The sequence below is a fragment of the Littorina saxatilis genome, linkage group LG4 (assembly GCF_037325665.1).
Source record: "Littorina saxatilis isolate snail1 linkage group LG4, US_GU_Lsax_2.0, whole genome shotgun sequence".
In the NCBI taxonomy this organism is placed as follows: Eukaryota; Metazoa; Mollusca; class Gastropoda; order Littorinimorpha; family Littorinidae; genus Littorina; species Littorina saxatilis.
Window position 1 is genome coordinate 49,811,995 of NC_090248.1, and position 19,747 is coordinate 49,831,741.

The 19,747-nt window shown below is 43.6% G+C and overlaps 1 protein-coding gene across 1 annotated transcript; it reads right to left on the reverse strand.

Moving 5' to 3' along the window:
- Positions 1-121: 121 nt before the first annotated feature.
- LOC138963683 (sulfoquinovosidase-like) lies at positions 122-16,433 on the reverse strand. Its single transcript, XM_070335530.1, has 11 exons — positions 16,284-16,433; positions 14,052-14,237; positions 11,150-11,339; positions 10,574-10,665; positions 9,199-9,459; positions 8,799-8,940; positions 8,189-8,284; positions 7,643-7,768; positions 3,503-3,721; positions 2,835-3,083; positions 122-1,389 (listed from the first exon to the last, which is right to left on the reverse strand). The coding sequence occupies exons 1-11, from the start codon at positions 16,431-16,433 to the stop codon at positions 788-790; spliced, it is 2,313 nt and encodes a 770-aa protein (XP_070191631.1). The 3' UTR covers positions 122-787.
- Positions 16,434-19,747: the final 3,314 nt, after the last annotated feature.

A 19,747-nucleotide genomic window follows, 5' to 3' on the forward strand; every position in this document is an offset into this window, starting at 1 on the left:
AGACAGAGAGGGGAGAGATAGAGAGAGAAGAAAGAGGGAGACAGACAGAGAGAGAGGAACAGAGAGACAGACAGGCGTGCCAATCACAAAACACGCAGCCTTTACAAATACGTGACATGTATTTATTTTCATCACTTTTTAATATCGATCAACATTTACTTTGACAGTTTCGCGGCTATACATTTCTGCTGTTTCCGTCAAAAACTGCTTCATTTGCACAGACTTATTGTAATTATTCGCGCGTAATCAGCGTATGATGCAGTGCTAACGGCTGAGTGTTTCTCGACGTACATCATCTTGTGAGCCCGCCGAGGGCTCTCGCATTTTTAGTATGAATAGTGTATATATCCAGATGAAGAAAAAACACGTGTAAATATTGAGAAATACATTTGAGCCCAAGATGACATCGTCTGTTCATAACTGAGAGGATGTGCTGAAATCGAAGAAAAGAAGACTGAAGTAGAACAAACGCGAAAGATGTCATCGAAAACAAAATAAGATCATCATTTGAGTACCTCATTAGTGCACAATTAGACAAATACAAATCGCAGCTGGCTAGCAATACCTTGGCAACAACACGTTTTGGTCTTTGTGGTCGATCTGTGGGTGAGTGAACCTAGTGGCTAAGCCGATGTTTCCGCTTCGTTCGCTCATGGAGACATCATCACGCCATACATATCTATCTATCCAAAGCAGCGGAAAGCTACGATGTTGGCAATGCCAAGGCCTGGCCAAGCTGTGTCTCATAACAGTGCCAAAAGAGAAAGCAAACAGATACGGGAAAAAATCACATTAGGAACAATTTCACGACAGCCAGCAACACCAGCACATAGTAACGACCGAGCCTCAAAGGAATAGCACTACTGCTACAATAATCTGGCCCTTCACCCGGATTTTCACCGGGTGTTGGAGAGGGCCCAGGCTTGGGTACATAGGGCGGCAGGTTAACCAAAGGCTCGGAAGCAACTTTACGGAAAACCTCGACAAACTCCGAAACGTTCCGATAGAAAACTGGAGGGTGTCCAAGAGGAGCCGCTACCCGAACCGTCCCACCCCCTGAAGAAACAATGGACTCGTCCCAAAGGAACACCCATGACGCTTCAGGGTCAGAGGGCAGGTAGACGTCCCAGGATTCCTTGTGGGGCAAGTAGACGGGTGCCACCAGTAGATCGTCGCCGTACATGTACTGGTAGCTGACGTCATAGGAGGGTTCATCGGACGGATTGTTGAGGAAGAGGGGGCGTTGTGCTGGCAGCCCTGTGGTTGATGACGTATCGACCACGTGACGCGTGTAGTTCATCATGGCGGAGAACATCCGGCTGAGACGGGCAAACTTCAACAACGTGCCGCGACTGGAGTAAAATTGGACATTCGCGGATGGCTCACTTCCTGAAAGCGAAACGGAATTTGAAAATAACCTTCCAGAGGCATTACAGAACAAAAGCAAACATGTCAGAAAGCTAGACTCCATTTCAAATGCGACGCATGACAGACTAACGTTTCTTTGTCCATCGTAAACACACAGATGCAGTCTTTTTATCCACACGCCAGTTTAAGTGCGAGAACCACTTGAGTGAGACTTAAAAGCATCAAATTTAATTACAGCGCATCAAAAATTATACAAACAGATTAATGTATACACCAGTAATGCATTTGCCAGTTATAAGGGAAAGTAACGTTGCGCACAAAAGAAAATATTAGCTCCTAAACATTGCCTCCACGCACAATGTAAGGCATTGACTTAGAACAATGGCCGCAAGAACCGAGGGAACCGTGTTTTTGACTCACTTGGGGAACCCAATCCTCTCAAATGTGTTCGTGTGCACACTATTGAAGCTACAGAATATGAATCAAGTTTACTTATCACTGATATCTCTCATCTGAAGCTGGATATATCCAAAGAAATATGACAGAAAAGCACTTCAAATCGGTGTCGGAGAGCAAGCGAACAACAATGTAGTATGGGATGATGGCTGACAATCGCGTGAGGTCACGCTGACCGAGCGCGGTACCCCAAGAGTTCACGCGAGCGGCCTCGCTTCGCATCTCTTCAATGTATGTCTCTGAACCCACCCATCCCAATCCCCTGTGCACAATGAATAAAAGATTATTACAACTGAAATGTGCTCTATCGTGATCACAATCTGAAGGACAGAAGCAGGAAGAAAGAAAACGAGGGAGGGCTGAAAACCTGTACAGAGATATGTCTCCACTTCAAAGACATCCCCTTCCTCGCCTGTGTCATGAAGACAGAACTGCAGACAGCCTGCTCAGCTTAAACTAACTCCATGTAACCTGACATTCAGGATATCATCACCTATAGAATCTACCTTCATGCGACATGACATTCAGGATGCAATACCCTATACACTCTACCTTCATGTGTCTTGAAGACAGGCGTGTGATCACCTACAGACACTACCTGCATGTGTTCTGAAGACAGGCGTGTGATCACCTACAGACTCTACCTGCATGTGTCCTGAAGACAGGCGTGTGATCACCTACAGACTCTACCTGCATGTGTTCTGAAGACAGGCGTGTGATCACCTACAGACTCTACCTGCATGTGTTCTGAAGACAGGCGTGTGATCACCTAGACTCTACCTTCATGTGTCCTGAAGACAGGCGTGTGACCACCTAAAGACTCTACCTGCATGTGTCCTGAAGACAGGCGTGTGATCACCTACAGACTCTACCTGCATTTGTTCTGAAGACAGGCGTGTGATCACCAATAGACTCTACCTTCATTTGTTCTGAAGACAGGCGTGTGATCACCTACAGACTCTACCTGCATGTGCCCTGAAGACAGGCGTGTGATCACCTATAGACTCTACCTTCGTGTGTCCTGAAGACAGGCGTGAAGACGGCCATCTCCGCTGACCTCAGCAACAGCTCCTCTGTCCTGACGAGGGGCGGCGTGTAGCTGGCGAAGGTGGTGAAGCCGCCGATGTCGTAGTGAGTGAGGGCCACACCGGACATGCCCACGGACAGGGCGGCGGTCAGTGTGGAGGCCAGGCCGTCACTCAGTGACCAGTCCACGTTCTGGTCACCCGCCCACAGCAGTGTCGTGTAGTTGCCTGTACCTGTCAGTAGAAGAAAAAAACAAAACACGTTTGGGATTTCCGAGTGCAAAAATGTTGACTATGGTGGTCGAAATCACATAAGTGATGATACTGATTCTGTATATATAATAAAGTCGATCTCTCATTTTTTTCACACTTGTTTCAACACACTCTGAAAATATTACAGGCAAAATATTAGCAAAATCAATTTTTGGGGTCAATCGGTGTCCGAACTCTAAAATCTTAGGATATCTGATGATAACACATGTGTAATGATGCTGCTTTTCATTGCCTCAATCTTACAGATTTTGCACCAAGTTTTTTTCTGCTCCCGCCCCATCCCCCCCCCCCCCCCCCCCCGCCATTATTTATTTGCTTTATATGAAGAAAAAAATCTCTTGACAGCGACCATTTCAAAGAACAGCATCTCGTTTGCATACCACTGAACCCCGCCCTCGTCCAGAAGACGACGTCTCCCAGTTTCCCGGCCTCCTCCACCGCCTGCCTGTTGAGCTGTGCCCACATGACGGGCCACTGGTTGTGCAGCTCCTCCGCCGACTGACCGCTGTGGAACGACACGCCGTGGATCGGCAGGTACTCACCAAAGTCCGCCATCCACCCGCTGAAGCCAAACTCAATCATGTTCTTCTTCACCACTTCTGTCAAACGAAAAATTACTAATGTATGGCAAGGAACGTCGCTGCTTGTATTATCAACACGAGCGTCTGAATTGTCCGGGGTTGCTACTGACGCAGTAATATAACTCACGTATAGCCAGGAACGGATGTCAGGAAGCGAAGGAAAGCGCGCGTGGGCGCTTAATCAAATGTATCTCCGGTATTCACGCATCGATTGGCTAGAAATGTTCACCACAAATATGTCACAACAATTGTGTATGTCATGCCAAATGTTCAGGCAAATCCGCCAATGACCACCGGAGTTATAAGCGATCAAAAGTGTGACGGACAGACAGACAGGCAGGCACACAGACAGACAGACAGACAGACAGACAGACGGACAGAGACTTGTTATAATATATATTAAAATACTAGATGAATACCCGCTTCGCCGGATACGGCGGCGCCGGGAAAAAGTCGCGCCGAATACCCGGCTGCGCCGGGGACCCGGCTTTGCCGGGTGTACGCCGGCTTTGCCGGCGCACCGCACGAAGGAAGGGAGATAAACGCGCAAAACACAGGAGAAAAGTAGTGACCTTCTAAAAATAGTATAACGGGAATATGGATTGAGCGTTGTCGACAGTGACCTTCTAAAAATAGAAACGGGAATATGGATTGACGCCACACGAAGGAAGGGAGGTAAACGATGAAAACATTGGAGAAGATAAGGAAGAGTTACTGGAAATGGATCCAGAGAAAAACCAAAATCGGTTCAGCGCTGCGCGCTGAGAGCACGTGTTGAAAATTCTCATCGACCAGATTGTGTCCGGGGTCTCTCTGAATAAGCCCACCAAATTTGAAGCAGATCCATCAAGAACTTTGGCCGTGCATCGCGAACAGACACACAGAAACACAGACACACAGACACAAGTCGTATATATTTATATAGATGACTAGATAAATACCCGCTTCGCCGGGTAAGGCTGCGCCGGGAAGAAGTCGATCCGAATACCCGGCTGCGCCGGGGACCCGGCTATGCCGGGTGTACGCCGGCTTTGCCGGCGCACCGCACGGAGGAAGGGAGATAATCGCGGCTAAAAACACTGGAGAAGATAAGGAAGAGTTACTGGTAGTGGATCCAGACAAAAAAAACAAAATCGGTTCAGCACAAAAAACAAAATCGGTTCAGCGCTGCGCGCTGAGAGCACGTGTTGAAATATCTCATCGACCAGGTTGTGTCCCGGGTGTACCTGAATATGCCCACCAAATTTGAAGCAGATCCATCGAGAACTTTGGCCGTGCATCGCGCACAGACACACAGACAGACAAACACACAGACACACAGACACTAGTCGTATATATATATAGATATACTAGATGATTACCCGCTTCGCCGGGTACCGGCTTCGCCGGGAAGAAGTAGAGCCGAATACCAGGCTGCGCCGGCGCACGAAGGAAAGGAGATAAACGCGCAAAACACTGGAGACCTTCTAAAAATAGTAACGTGCAGTGACCTTCTAAAAATAGTAACGAAGTAACGGGAATATGGATTGACGCCACACGGAGGAAGGGAGATAATCGCGGCTGAAAACACTGGAGAAGATAAGGAAGAGTTACTGGTAGTGGATCCAGACCAAAAAAACCAAAATCGGTTCAGCGCGCACAGCGCTGCGCGCTGAGAGCACGTGTTGAAATATCTCATCGACCAGGTTGTGTCCAGGGTGTACCTGAATATGATCACTAAATTTGAAGCAGATCCATCGAGAACTTTGGCCGTGCATCGCGCACAGACACACAGACACACAGACACTAGTCGTATATATATATACTAGAGGAATACCCGGCTTCGCCGGGGTGAATCGCTCAAATGCCAGAACATACAGACAGACAAAAGCCGCTAGACCCCATCACAAACAGAACTCTACAATCAACAGGTTTTTTCCCCCACACACACACACAAACACACACACAGAGAAGCCGTATATATATATGCATATCTGTATCTATAAATATATAGAGATAGGTGAGAGTGTATTTTTCGCGTGGCTATAAATTGATTCGACCTTTTCACTTTGACAGTAAGAACAACTTACGGGTGCAAGGGAAGCGTTCTGGACAGCGCAGTGACATTCTAAAAATAGTCACTCTCAGAAACGGGAATTTGGGGTGAACGGCGCAACAGAGACAGACAGCGTGGCGGTTCACCACAATCACCTTTGAAAGGCGAAGTCCTGTCAAACGGGATTGAGAATTTTAGAGCTTATTTCTTAGCCCTATATTATCTACTGTGGCTTCTCACATGCCAGAACATACAGACAGACAAAAGCCGCTAGACCCCATCACAAACAGAACTCTATAATACATAGGTTTTTGCCTACACACACACACAAACACACACACACACAGAGAAGCCGTATATATATATGCATATCTGTATCTATAAATATATAGAGATAGGTGAGAGTGTATTTTTCGCGTGGCTATAAATTGATTCGACCTTTTCACTTTGACAGTAAGAACAACTTACGGGTGCAAGGGAAGCGTTCTGGACAGCGCAGTGACATTCTAAAAATAAATAGTAACTTACAACTGAACGGGAAAGCCACACGAAGGAAGGGAGATAAACGCCAAACACTGGAGAAGATAAGGAAGAGTTACTTATAATGGTGAAATGAACACAAAAACGAACATGAGTTTAGCGCTGCGCGCTGAGAGCACGTGTTGAAATATCTCATCGATGATATTGTGTCCGGGGTGTAGCTGAATACGGTGTCCAAATTTGAAAAAGAACCACCGAGAACTTTGGCGTTGTGGTGTGGTGTAGCGGCTATGGTGTGTCGGTATGGGGGCCCGGGTAAGCTGAGGTGGAACCAAAATAGCTGAGGTGGAACCAAAATCGGTTCCGCGCTGCGCGCTGAGAGCACGTGTTGAAATATCTCATCGACCAGGTTGTGTCCAGGGTGTACCTGAATATGATCACCAAATTTGAAACAGATCCATCGAGAACCTTGGCCGCGCATCGCGCACAGACACACAGACAGACAGACAGACACACAGACAGACAGACACTAGTCGTAGAAGCATTTTTTGGTAGAACAATAAGTGTTTATGTACCTATGCATTTTATTAAAATTGTTCCGACTCTGTCATTTGATGAAAACATTGCAGTTCATTTTCTTCTTCTTTTAGACTTACAGGGTCTTTCTCGGGCAACGTAACAGTCAAAACTTCTTTCCAGATTCATTATTCCAGAAACGCGATTCTGGATATCTTGTGCTGATAAGGCCACACACAAAAAATAGTCTGTTTATGGTATCCCGACCGACCCTATTTTTTCGCGCGACCCTAGACTTTTCGTTGGGAGAAAAAAAAAGTCTTTGTTTTTTTGCAAAATAACTTAAAAGTATAGTTTTTTTTAGAAAAAAAAAATCCCGACCTACCGACCCTATTTTTTTTTGCCTATGTTACCGTAAACAGACTTTTTTTTTGTTGCCTAAGTGTCGCTTCAATAATAAACTAATAACACCGCAAAACAGTCCTACCTGCCCTTGCGATCACTTCTTGCAAGCGACCACCTGCCCACAACGACCACTCTGAAGGATCCCAGACGAGGTTTTGTTCATAGCGACCGCCTGCCTATAACGACCAATGTGTGGGCTTTGGGCGGTCGTTATATACAGGTTCGAATGTAGTAGGCCTGCTCGTGGAAGACATTCTTTTCATCAAAGAAATTGGAAAATATCGTTTAACATACTTTATTTTTGGTCAACCTACTTCTTCTCCGTCAGCGTTCGACGATTTTTTGGGGTGGTCAACCTATATTATGAGAAATCGCTCATTTTCGGCTCAGATCAGCTCTAACGCAAAATAAACCGTAACATGTATTTCGAAACTGGAGTATTAGAAAAGACGTAGGGAACGGCACGGAAATGAAATAAATCGTAAAAGGAAAAGTTGACGTACCGTTCTTGTACCAGTCATACGCAGCAGGGTTGGTCAGGTCGATGGTACCGGAGAAGAACCCGCCAAAGTCGTGGATAAAAGTCTGGTTGGTGGCACTCTTCACGAAGTAGTCATTTTCTTCGGCCACTGACAAAAAGCGAAAGTTCGTCCAAGTTTAAAGGCACACACACTCCTTCTCGAGGAAACTGTTCGACTTACCATTACAGGTCGGACCAGGCTTTTACATGGGATAAGACAATCCCTGTACTTGGTCACATACCAAAAACTAACAGCCTTGGTGTTCTCCGTACACGATGGGGGATTTTTTTTTTAAATCAATAACGTAAACACCATCCGTAGCTTTTTAAGACATGAATTCCCCCCAAACTTACAACTCACCACAGCAAGCCGTCAAGTTTTAATTTTAATTTTTTTTTTTTAATGTGACCAAGTCATCTTCGGCGTATTTTGGCTTTACAATTTACTCGTTGGTGCATAGGTACGTGTGTGTGCGTGCGTGCGAAAGTGCGTGCGTGTATGTTATTACCGGCTAGTAAGGTGTATTACCTGCATATAGCTGTCCGTCGGTCCGTAGGTAAGGATTAACATAACCAAGGACACGAATTCCCCGGGCAACAAGTTCTGCTATCACCGAGGGCAGACCTTTAACAAAACAAAAGAAAGCATAATTATGAAAATTGAATGATCTTTTATCTAGCGAACACAGACAGATTAGCACCAAGCAGCCAGTCAACACACGAATAATCGAGGCCATAATACGTTCACTTGTTTTGACTTTTCCACACGGAGAATGTGCTGTGAGAGATCGTATATTTCCGCCTGCGCAATTTCCGGAAAACATCCACTTTCACTTTGAGACTGTTCTGTTTACATTCGACACTATCAACACCACTTTGCAATACTGACATATTTTTTTCTGTGTTCGAAAACTACAGCCAATCGTTATTATATCCCCTTAGGTACAGTTTTATAACATTATTGGCACATTTAAACAATATGAATTAATTAATGAACGCTACGAATATGGCAGCCTTTAAAATACAAGGTCATCTGCCGGTAAAGCTAATGCCAGTTGTAAACTTGATCAAAATGGTCCAATCTGTCTGAACTGAAACCATTACAACAGTCACAGCCAGAAAGAACAGACGTTGATTACCTGGGTAGAGTTGTTGGTTCCACTGCCAGTCCCAGAGAGGTGTTTGACCAGAGGACGTGCTAACAGGACCTGCCCAGTCCAGTATCCACACCGCCGACACCGCTACCCCGTGCTCCTCAGCTTGGCCTAAGCGCTCCTGCAGCTAAACACACAGCAACCACAGCAACGTAAGAACTGTCCCGGCCGCAGCTAAATATGTGCTTTGCTAACGATCCTACAGCTAAGATTTGCCTACTGATAATGATTCTTCGTAGAAACTATAGAACATATATAAATCTGCAGCGGAGCTACGGGCACCAAAATCTTCTTACGGAACATCTAATCATTTTCACTCCGTCAAATTCGTCTGTGGAATTACTGTACCCCACTCTACAAAAAAAAAGGGGAACAAATTACTTACCTTTGTCGTTCCTCCCTGAATGCCTAGTATCGCGCCAGAGTGAATCCAAACCGGAAGCGGAGGCTGGTGGCCGAGGAAGTTTGTCAAGTGACCTACCAGCGAGGCTTCGTCACTTCCGTTCTGCAGGCGCATGCGCCCCACTGAGACGCTCCTCTCGGCCAGCACGAAGACCTCGTGAAAATTGTCGTGGGTAAAGTCCATCACCACGTAGTCAGGACCCTCGTGGTACAGATAGTAACCGCGGCTGCTGATGTACGATGGCTGTAACATATCAGGAAGTAAGTATTGTATTCAAGTGGGACAAAGCGCCTGATATTAATTGGGCGAAGTCGCCTTCGCGAAGTCTTCTTCACAAAGCTCGCTGAGCGAAGCTTTAGCATTGACTTTTCGGTAAGGCCAAAAAAAAAAATTGTCTGTTTCTGGTAACATGGCTAAAAAAAAATAGGGTCGGTAGGTAGGGATTTTTTTTAAATTTTTTTTTATTATTTTTTTTTTTACTTCAAATGTAGACCAATAAAACTAACTTTAAAAATCGCGCAAAGAGACTGGATTCACTATGTACATAGAGACAAGACACTCAACACATTTACAAATCGTCAGCGGACTTTCGTTTTCACACGTTTTTCATGTTCATTTTCTCACCCTGTCCTTTACCACCAAAAAAAACCAAAAACAATTTTGAGTTTGGAAAAAAAAAGTTTAGGGTCGGCGCCGAAATTTAGGGTCGGTCGGGTGACCAGAAACAGACAATTTTTTTTGTGTGCCTAAAATGACTTGGCGAAGTCTTCAGGAAAACAACTTCGGGTTCAATTAATGACGGCCTTTACGTCATAATATAACATACTGAAAATACAGATGACAGACAGCAAGTGGAAATATTAGTAAGTAGCACAATTCTTCTTTCATTTCTAATAATTATTATTCATTGTGTTGCGATTGTAAACCGCAATTGTTAACCGCGATTGTTAATCCAAGACCTGAAACCCGCCTGAGCTTTTGAAAATGTGTATTGTTGAGGAACATATAAAAGAAACCGCCAACATTCTACGTAATTGAAAAGCGCCACATACACAGTTCACAAGTTCTATAACAAAAATGATAGTAATAAATTAACAGATAAAAGTTTAAATTTTTTTTTTTTTTTTAAAGTGATCATAAATATACCTCAGTTGCTCGAAGCATGCGTTTGGGTAGTGAAAGTGTTTTTTGTGTGGGTTTTTTTCTTCGTCTGCTGTACGTTTTACACTATGGTCGAGCGAATCTGTGTTGTGACGCTTGAACTTACAAACAAATCCACCAATTTCTCCAAAATAAAAAACAAGAATATTTTGTTGACTTTTTTTGGTACCGATTTTTTAAATACAACTGCCCCTACCTGTGGAAAGTTGGTGGTGTGGTAATCTCCGCCTCCGCCATAAGTCTGCTCATCGTAGAAGGCGTTCGGCGAACTCTTGTTGCGGCCGGTACCTGACCAGAAGAAACATAAAAACATGTGCTAAATACTGAAACATCCGCTCTCGCTGCCGAAAAGAACTATGATACACATTTCTGTGTAAATACGGGCCTTTTCTCTGGTTATCTCCGTGAATACATGATCTTTTAAGTGCGTACTTAGTATTGGTCTTGTGCGCAGACGCGATATGGGGATAAGACACTTCGCAGGTGACCTGGGCCGAGATCGGAAAATATCGCCCCCCGTTGCCCATCAGGTGCAGCGGGATTCGATCCTCAAACGTTCTAGCTTGAAGGCCGACGTACTCACCACTAAGCAATCGCGTGCTTCTCTGAGTAGCAACAGCAAAACATTTTTTTTTGATAAAAACATAAATAGATAAATAAAAGGGGGAAAAAACTTTGGGGGGGGGGGGGGCTTAAACAACCAGATTTTGCTTAGATTCTGCAACGTTTGGTGTTTTGTTTTGTTTTTAAATCAAAAGGCGGGAAGTTTCACCTTGTTCTCTGACCCAGAGTGGAAAGGAGCGCCCCCTGAGGTTGAAGTGGGTGAACTGTTCCCCCGCTCCGTACACCTTCTCGTCAGCCTGTGCCAGGACACGGAGCCACAGTCTGTCCACAGTACCCGAGATGTCGATGATCTCGATCACCATGGCGTGCTCCGCGTCCTCAGACACCGTGAACCGAACCTGATACAGCGTGTAGGATTCACGAAGGAAACCAAAAAATGCATACAACATGTGAAATAAAGTAAGTGAGAGTTATGCGCGGGAACCAGTCTCCTGAGAGAATAACAAGCATTGAAATGAACAAGCGACTTTTATGAGGATGAAATTGTTTTTTTTTAAATTTCAATGCTTGTTATTCTCTCAGGGGGCCAGGAGACTGGTTCCGTATGACTCTCACTTACACTATTACACATGTCGCTTGCATTTCGAGTGCTTACTTCCCTTTGTTAATCAGATCTTTAATTAGCGCCCTGCCTCATTGGTTTGAGATTCTCTCTAAATATAAGCATAATGCTTGAGTACTCCTCATCATCCAATATTGCACAGGTGTAACGATGTTTCTATTGAATAAAGTTTTGTTCAAACCAAACAGTGTGTAAGAAAGTGAAATGTTCTTGGTTTAAACAATACAAAAATGATCATCTTGGAATCACCCAAGTAACATTCTAAGATAAGTCACAGCATCATTTTTTTCTGTTGTGCATCTTGTTCGTCCACATTAAAAGCCGATAGGTCGAAGTTCTTGTGCATGTTTGCGCGTGTGTGTGTGTGTGTGGGGGGGGGGGGGGGGAATTTGTCCTCAAATAAAAGTTCCGATAATTCAATCTATACTGTTCAAAAAAAGAAACGCATAGTTGCTACTTGCCAAATTTGTTTTATTTTTCGAAAAAATTAACAGAAAATCCAATATTTAGATTATTTGTTTGAAATTTGGTATGGACACAGTTGAATGCACACACAGTTCATTTGCATCTTCAAATCAATCAGTCAATCAATACGATTGGGTGCCGATGCTGTCAAGTCAGTAGGGGGTGTGACTGCCTTGAGCAGCAACAACTGCCCGGCACCTTCTGGGCATGGACTGGATCAGATGCCGGATATCTTGCTGTGGGATGGTGTCCCACTCCTCCTGAAGTGCCTGCAATAGATCGCGGTGATTTGCCGGCGCTTCTTCTCGCCTGCGCACACGTCTGTCCAATTCATCCCAGAGGTGTTCTATCGGGTTCATGTCTGGCGACATGGATGGCCAGGGAAGCACCTGGACATGGTGGTCGGTGAGGAACTGGGTGGTGAGTCGTGCTGTGTGCGGGCGAGCGTTGTCCTGCTGGAATATGGCATCCTGGTCAGCCAGAAGAGGAAGGGCGTGTGGGCGCAGAATTTCCTCCACGTATCGCTGGGCAGTTATGCGCCCTTGGACGTGCACCAGGGTGCTCCTTCCAGCGGTATTGATCGCCCCCCACACCATGACGCCTCCACCACCATGAACGGGTGCCTCATCCACACAGTTGGGCGCGTAACGTTCGTTTACTCTCCGGTAGACCCTCCTCCGACCATCATGTCGCTGGAGCAGGAAGTAGGACTCGTCGCTGAACCACACGTGTCTCCAGTGATTCCGGACGGTCCAGCGAAGGTGCTGGTTGCCCCACTGCACTCGGTTCTGGCGATGGCGGCGGGTGAGGACAGCTCCTCTGTGAGGTCTGCGAGCTCTCAAACCAGCTTCATGCAGGCGGTTCCGCACGGTCTGGTCCGATAATCGGTGTGGCCCGGGGAGAGCCTGGACAGAAGATGAGGCCGACAGGAAACGATTCCGGAGGTGGCGGAGCCGTATGAAGCGGTCGTTAGCAGCAGTTGTCGCCCTTGGTCTTCCCGCTAGTGGCAAGTCAGCAACGGAGCCAGTGGCTTGAAACCTGACCCACAGTCTACTGATGGTGCTCTGGGACACGTGGAAGTGCCTGGCGATTGCACTTTGACTTTGGCCTGCTTGTAAACGACCCAATGCAATTTGGCGGTCTTCTCTGCTCAATCGGGCCATCTTTCGTCGCTGAATTGTCGTCTGATTTCTTTGTGGCGAACAATCCGCTTTTATGGGTTTTGGAAGACATGGTGAGAGCTCAATATTCCCCGAGTTTCACGAGATTACACTGAAGCATGACGAGTGGTCATGCCAAATGAGCAATTTTGACATTGTAGCCACTGATAACGCATGCGTCACGTGCAGAGCTCACTTGTGGCAACCACTTGTCGACGACCAGATAAACATTTTCTGCAGTTTGGTGGATATCCTTGTAGCCATATAACTAAATTAACCAAATATGACAAGCTATGCGTTTCTTTTTTTGAACAGTATATCTTGTTTTTGTTATTGCTTTAAAACAATGTTTATTCTCACTCTCCTTTCATAAAGCCATTAAATCAAGTGTACAACAAAGGAGCACAACACGTTTAGTTAAACGTATAGTGTGCTCCTAGAGACAGCATAGTTAAGTATTGTGGCGGGCAATATTCTGAATTCAAAATATTCAAACCGATCAGGAAAGAGAAAGAGAGAATGCTTTATGTCCTACATGCTAAATATTTCGCCTCTTAATGACAAGATATGGGTCATATGATTCGAGTTTTGTGCCTTCGCGGCTTTTGACAAGATTCACAAGATTCACAATTGTATGCGTGTTTAGGTGGTATCAGCCATCTGCACTTATGGCAGAAAGCCCGAATTCGAACCTGCGACCGTCCAGTGCTCTACCAACTGAGCGACCGGGCCCCCAAACCGATCAACATGACGCCCAATTAATATGAGGCTTTAAATCCTCAGTCTAAACAAATCTTGGTGTCAAAATGTAAGAATAAGATCGATCGTACAATTTCAAATAAAATGCAGCAGTGCAGGCTCACATAAGTTTCGTAGTCCAAGAACAGTTCAATGTCGATAGTTCCCGTCGTTGTGTAGAGATAGCTTTCCAAAAGGGGAATACGGGAAGAGACGTAATCCTCGATCCGGAAGCTGCCTTTGGACTCGGTGAAACTGGTTTTGCCATTGCCAAGGAACATCATGGGGTGTGTGGCGTTGTGGTGAAACAGCTGGGAAACAAAACGTACGAGGGTTGTTCCATTATTGTTTAGAATCCAGGGTCCAGGCGATATGGCGTTAAATACAAAATCATGCTGTCAACAAATTGACTGTCTTGAGGCTTGAAACAAAAAAAATGAAGTTCTAGAATTATATCTTTTTCACAGAATCAACTCAGGCAGATCACTGACCGCGCACTGCATGAGACTGCGTCATGGTGCTCAAAAGTCGCGATTTTCGAGCTATAACTTACAGTAACTACAAACAAGTCGCGTTAGGCGAAAATACATTTAGTCAAGCTCAGTCGAACTCACAGAATGAAACTGAACGCACTGCATTTTTTCCGCAAGACCGTACACTCGTAGCATCGTCTGTCCACCGCTCGTGGCAAAGGCAGTGAAATTGACAATCCTGAAAAGCGCGGTAGCGGTTGCGCTGAGGAGGATAGCACGCTTTTCTATATCTCTATTCTTTTTAACTTTCTGAACGTGTTTTTAATCCAAACATATCATATCTATATGTTTTTGGAATCAGGAACCGACAAGAAATAAGATGAAATTGTTTTTAAATCGATTTCGGAAATTTAATTTTAATCTTAAATTTTATATTTTTAATTTTCAGAGCTTGTTTTTAATCCGAATATAACATATTTATATGTTTTTTGAATCAGAAAATGACGAAGAATAAGATAAACGTAACTTTGGATTGTTTTATAAAAAATAATTTTAATTACAATGTTCAGATTTTTAATGGCCAAAGTCATTAACTAACTTTTAAGCCTCCAAGCTGAAATGCTATACCAAAGTCCGGCCTTCGTCGAAGATTGCTTGACCAAAATTTCAATCAATTTGATTGAAAAATGAGGGTGTGACAGTGCCGCCTCAACTTTTAGAAAAAGCCGGATATGACGTCATCAAATAATTTTATCGAAAAAATGAAAAAAACGTCTGGGGATATCATACCCAGAAACTTTCATGAAAAATTTCAGAAAGATCGGTCCAGTAGTTTATTCTGAATCGCTCTACACACACACACACACCACACACATCACACACACACACCACGACCCTCGTCTCGATTCACCCTCTATGTTATAACATTTAGTCAAAACTTGACTAAATGTAAAAAGGGTTAAAAGTGGCCGATTCGCATGAAAGTTGGGTAAAATGTTTGGTGGTGATCGCTCTCTGTAGGGACATGGCGTAAAAACTGATACGTACGTTTCGAAATGTGAACAAGAGTTCTAGGGGTTTCGTTTGACGTTGACGATAAGCGAAATTGTTTCCGATAAAAAACAAAACAAAACAAAACCTGTATATATATATCAAATCGAAAACATCCGTTGCTGTCATTATGCAAAAAATGCCGAAATTGCTCAAAGCGGGAAAAAGGTTTGCCAAAAAGTCCTTAAACTTCCAACAAATTGTCAAAACTTTTATGGGCATAATTTGCCGAAAAACAAAAAATCTAAGTCATCCCTGAAGACAAAACGTGTAATGAAGAGAGGAACGAAAAAAAGATAAACATTCCAGGGAATTAAGCGATATTAAAACATTTAATTAATCTGTCGGCCGGAAAATAAAACATCAACACAGAAAACCAGTCATCACCAAATTGATTACATGCAGTAAGGCTTGTCTGGCCCAAACCCGAAGACCAAGATGGATTGCATGCGAACGTAAATACCCAATTTGCATCTACATATTTTCTTAAATTCTCAGCTCATTTTCAGAGTTAACGTGACATATCTTAATAGTTTTGGATTCAGGAAAAGATAGGAAATACAATGCAATCATTTTGAAATCTGATAGTGATTTTAATGGCAACTTTGATAAGCAAACTTTTCTCTTTTTTTTTTAGCTTCGAGGCTGAAATGCAATCCCATAGTCCGGACTGAGTCAAAGATTACTTGACTGAAATTTCCATCAGTTTACTCGACCGGAATAGCTCAGACAAGTCAGATAAATTAGAAAAAAAGGGCAGATTTTTCGTCCTAGTTAGCCTTGAAACAAAACAAAATAATAAACAGTAAAACAACAACTATTGAAACAACTTGCCTTGATTCCGGATAAAAAAATCTCAAAGTCATTTGAGTCAATCTCGTTGAGGGTAACTTCAGACGAACAACTGCGTGGAACCATTATCAGAAGACTCCATGCCAGACTGGCCTGTATCAGTCTATGGAACCATTCCTTTTCCCGAGCCATGATTCTCACCGGCTATGCCCCTTTTCTGTGTGCACGGGACTTCTCAAAGGACTAATCAGAAAGCAAGAAACCAGAGTTAAAATCCACAAAATTTACAAAATATCAAAATAAGTATTTTTCACCAGATCTTTTAATAACGACAGAATTGAGTGAACTGTGCTGGTACGCATAAAATATCAATACATAGAGAACAATAAGAGCAATTCAATAAACTGTATATTTCATTCATTCGACAAGATAAAAATGTTTTCAATAAATAAACAGATCAACCGAACAACCGTTAAATCAATCAAACAATCAGTTAATCAATAAATCAAGAATTAAGAAAGACCGAGAGAAAAGAAAGATGGAAGGAAGAAAGAGATAAACATGTCACTGAAACACTGGTCCCCCAGAGACGTTCTGCGCGGGCAGTGGACACAAATAAGGCAGAACTCGTCCTGACAAGTAATTTTATTTATTCAGGAGAATAATTTATTCACTTCAAGTCCACTGAGGTCAGCTAGCCTACTTAATGATGCCGACACACAGTGTCTGTGCGTTTAAAAGACGAGACCAATTCTTCACAGTAAACCATTTGTATGCGTGTTATTTAGGTACTCGCTAGGAAGCAGATTTGAGGGCCCCAAAGGGGGGGTATCATCACGATCACGGGAAGGGAAATTTTAGCTTTCACGATCACAGTTACCTTGATTTTTGTTTTCACGATCACGAACACCAGTGGCAAATCACGGTCACGGTAAAAGTTTCAGGTACAGAAAGCACGTGTCAAAGTAAACACAACCACACAGTAATTTACTCCTCTGGATCTATTGTTTATTCAACACAAAGTGAGAACTGTTGCACTTTCTTATTATTATTTGTTGAATTCTCTTTCATACACACATAGAAATACATATCATGATTTGTAATCAGTAACAAGAATGTTGTTTTCATTGTTCTCTCTCTCTCTCTCTCTCTCTCTCTCTCTCTCTCTCTCTCTCTCTCTCTCTCTCTCTCTCTCTCTCTCTCTCTCTCTCTCTCTCTCTCTCTCTCTCTCTCTCTCTCTCTCTCTCCCCACTCATACACATTCAACTCCCACACCCTCACTCACACACATGAATATATACTTGCACAATTTCACATTTCCAGAGCTAAATCTTGTAAACCCATTTTCTCAAAAACTATTGGGTGGATTGAAATTAAAGTACATGTATGTGTAATGGGTTCTTTATTTTCAACTTTGCCATTCAATTTGAGGTACACCATCGCCTGGTTTCATGACCTTGAAAAACAAACAGGACTGCTACAGGCCAAAAATGGTTTTACCTGAAAGAAGCGCGCAGTGCCAGTGGCGAAGCCACAAGCCTGAGCCTGCGAAGCAGGCGAGCCAACTAGGGGGGTCCGGGGGCATGCCCCCCCCGAATTTTTTTTCTAAAAACGGTTAAAATCTGTGCAATCTGGTGCATTCTGGGCATCATTTTCAGGGCTGTAATAGTGTTGTGATCTTGTTAAAAATCCCATTTTAGCCTCCCCCCACCACCATTCAGCACACCTCCAAACTGGTGAAAACAACACAACTGTGCGCTGGCTTCATTTAGACCGGCGCCCGGTCGCGTTGCGCGATATTCACACGGATCGTTTTTGCGGAAATTGTTCAACTTCACCGGAATAAATTTGACTTTACCGGATTTTGAAAACGGCTTTATCGGATTTCCGGCAATTACCGGAAAAGTAGCATGCCTGACAAAATCCCCAACGAACATGACTTTGATCGTCTTTGACATGAGGATCAAATGACCCAAACTGACACGTCTCCCCGCCATTGTTTCTGAATTTAACCCATTGTTGATAGTAAAGTTTACAGGCGCTAAAATAAATCCAAGCTTAATGCAAAGAAGCGACAATTAGAATCTATGCCAAGCGTGTCCACGTTGCTGGGATGAAAAAACACATTTCTAGTTTCGGTTTTGGCTACACGCAGACTCGATCTCGAGCCAGTCGAGGTCACACTGAGCGAGTGACAGCCGGACGTGGCAATGTCGACAATGTCAATGATCTCACTCAAACTCAAAGATCTTGAACAAATTTCAAGATCTTTGCCTTCATTCAGAACAGTCATAGAGCAACATAGATCAACATACCTTGATATTTCGTCTTCGGAAAGACCGACCCGCAGAAGGAAGGCATTCTCGCCGCCTGCTTTGGTCTGGCTTGAATCCACAAAATATAACAGAAGTTCGATGACAGTAGGCCTACCGCTGCACGCCATTTTTGATCTTCGAATTCGAATTTGACTGAATGCACTCAAAACTTTTGCACGAAGCCCTTCCATTGGATGAAGTTTGGCAGACTTTTGCAATTTGCCTTCTGATTGGATCTCTGTCAAAATCATATTTCTGAATGTGTTGTTGCTTCCCTTCAATCGGGATTGGCTCCTTGACGAATAGAGGATCATAGAGTGATACAGCTGTGAAAAATGTACGTTGAAAATAAAATGCTTTGCAATAATGCCCATCACGATCACGAAAACAAATGACGATCACGATCACGAGACTTGATTTTTTTGTCATCACGGATCACGGGCAAAGTCCCATCACGATCACAGAAATGGAAATTTCGGCAATCACGGTCACAGAAAAGTCAAAAAACGCCAATCACGATCACGATTTTAAACCCTTTGGGGCCCTCAGATTTGGAGGGGAAAAACACAATGGTGTGTGAAATCTGTCTTTCAAATATTGCTATTTCATATGTTACGTGGATTTCCATTGGCCAATTGGGCAAAACTGAGCTCAGTGCAAAAGTGATATCGACGACATTTCCGTCGATATCAGTTTTGATATCGACGACCTCTTTATTGCTTCCCCACTTCAAAAACAAAAACACCTAAATTTAAAAACAAACAAATATATATGAAAATGTAATGATCCCAGAATTTAGTTGAGCAAGTGACTAAAGACTTTTTGAAAGAAAAGACATTTTGAAATACTGAAAAGTACAAGAAAAGACTGAACAAAAAGAAATAATAATCAGAGGGAGGGATATGGAACAGCCAAAACTGAGACAAATACTTTTGTAATTTCTTTACAGTAAATACAAAATGTCCAGAGAATTAGCAATATATCTAACATTGACTGACTGTGTGATGATATCTTCTGCTATTGGTCTGTTTCGACAGTGATATCAAAATCGATTTTGATATCACTGTCTCAACAGACCACAGCAGAAGATATCATCACACATTCCGTCAATATTGGGTATTATTCCCCCCCTCTGCTTCTTTACCTCTGTAAACTTGTAGAGCTAGTTATTTTTCGATAATGACCCAGCAA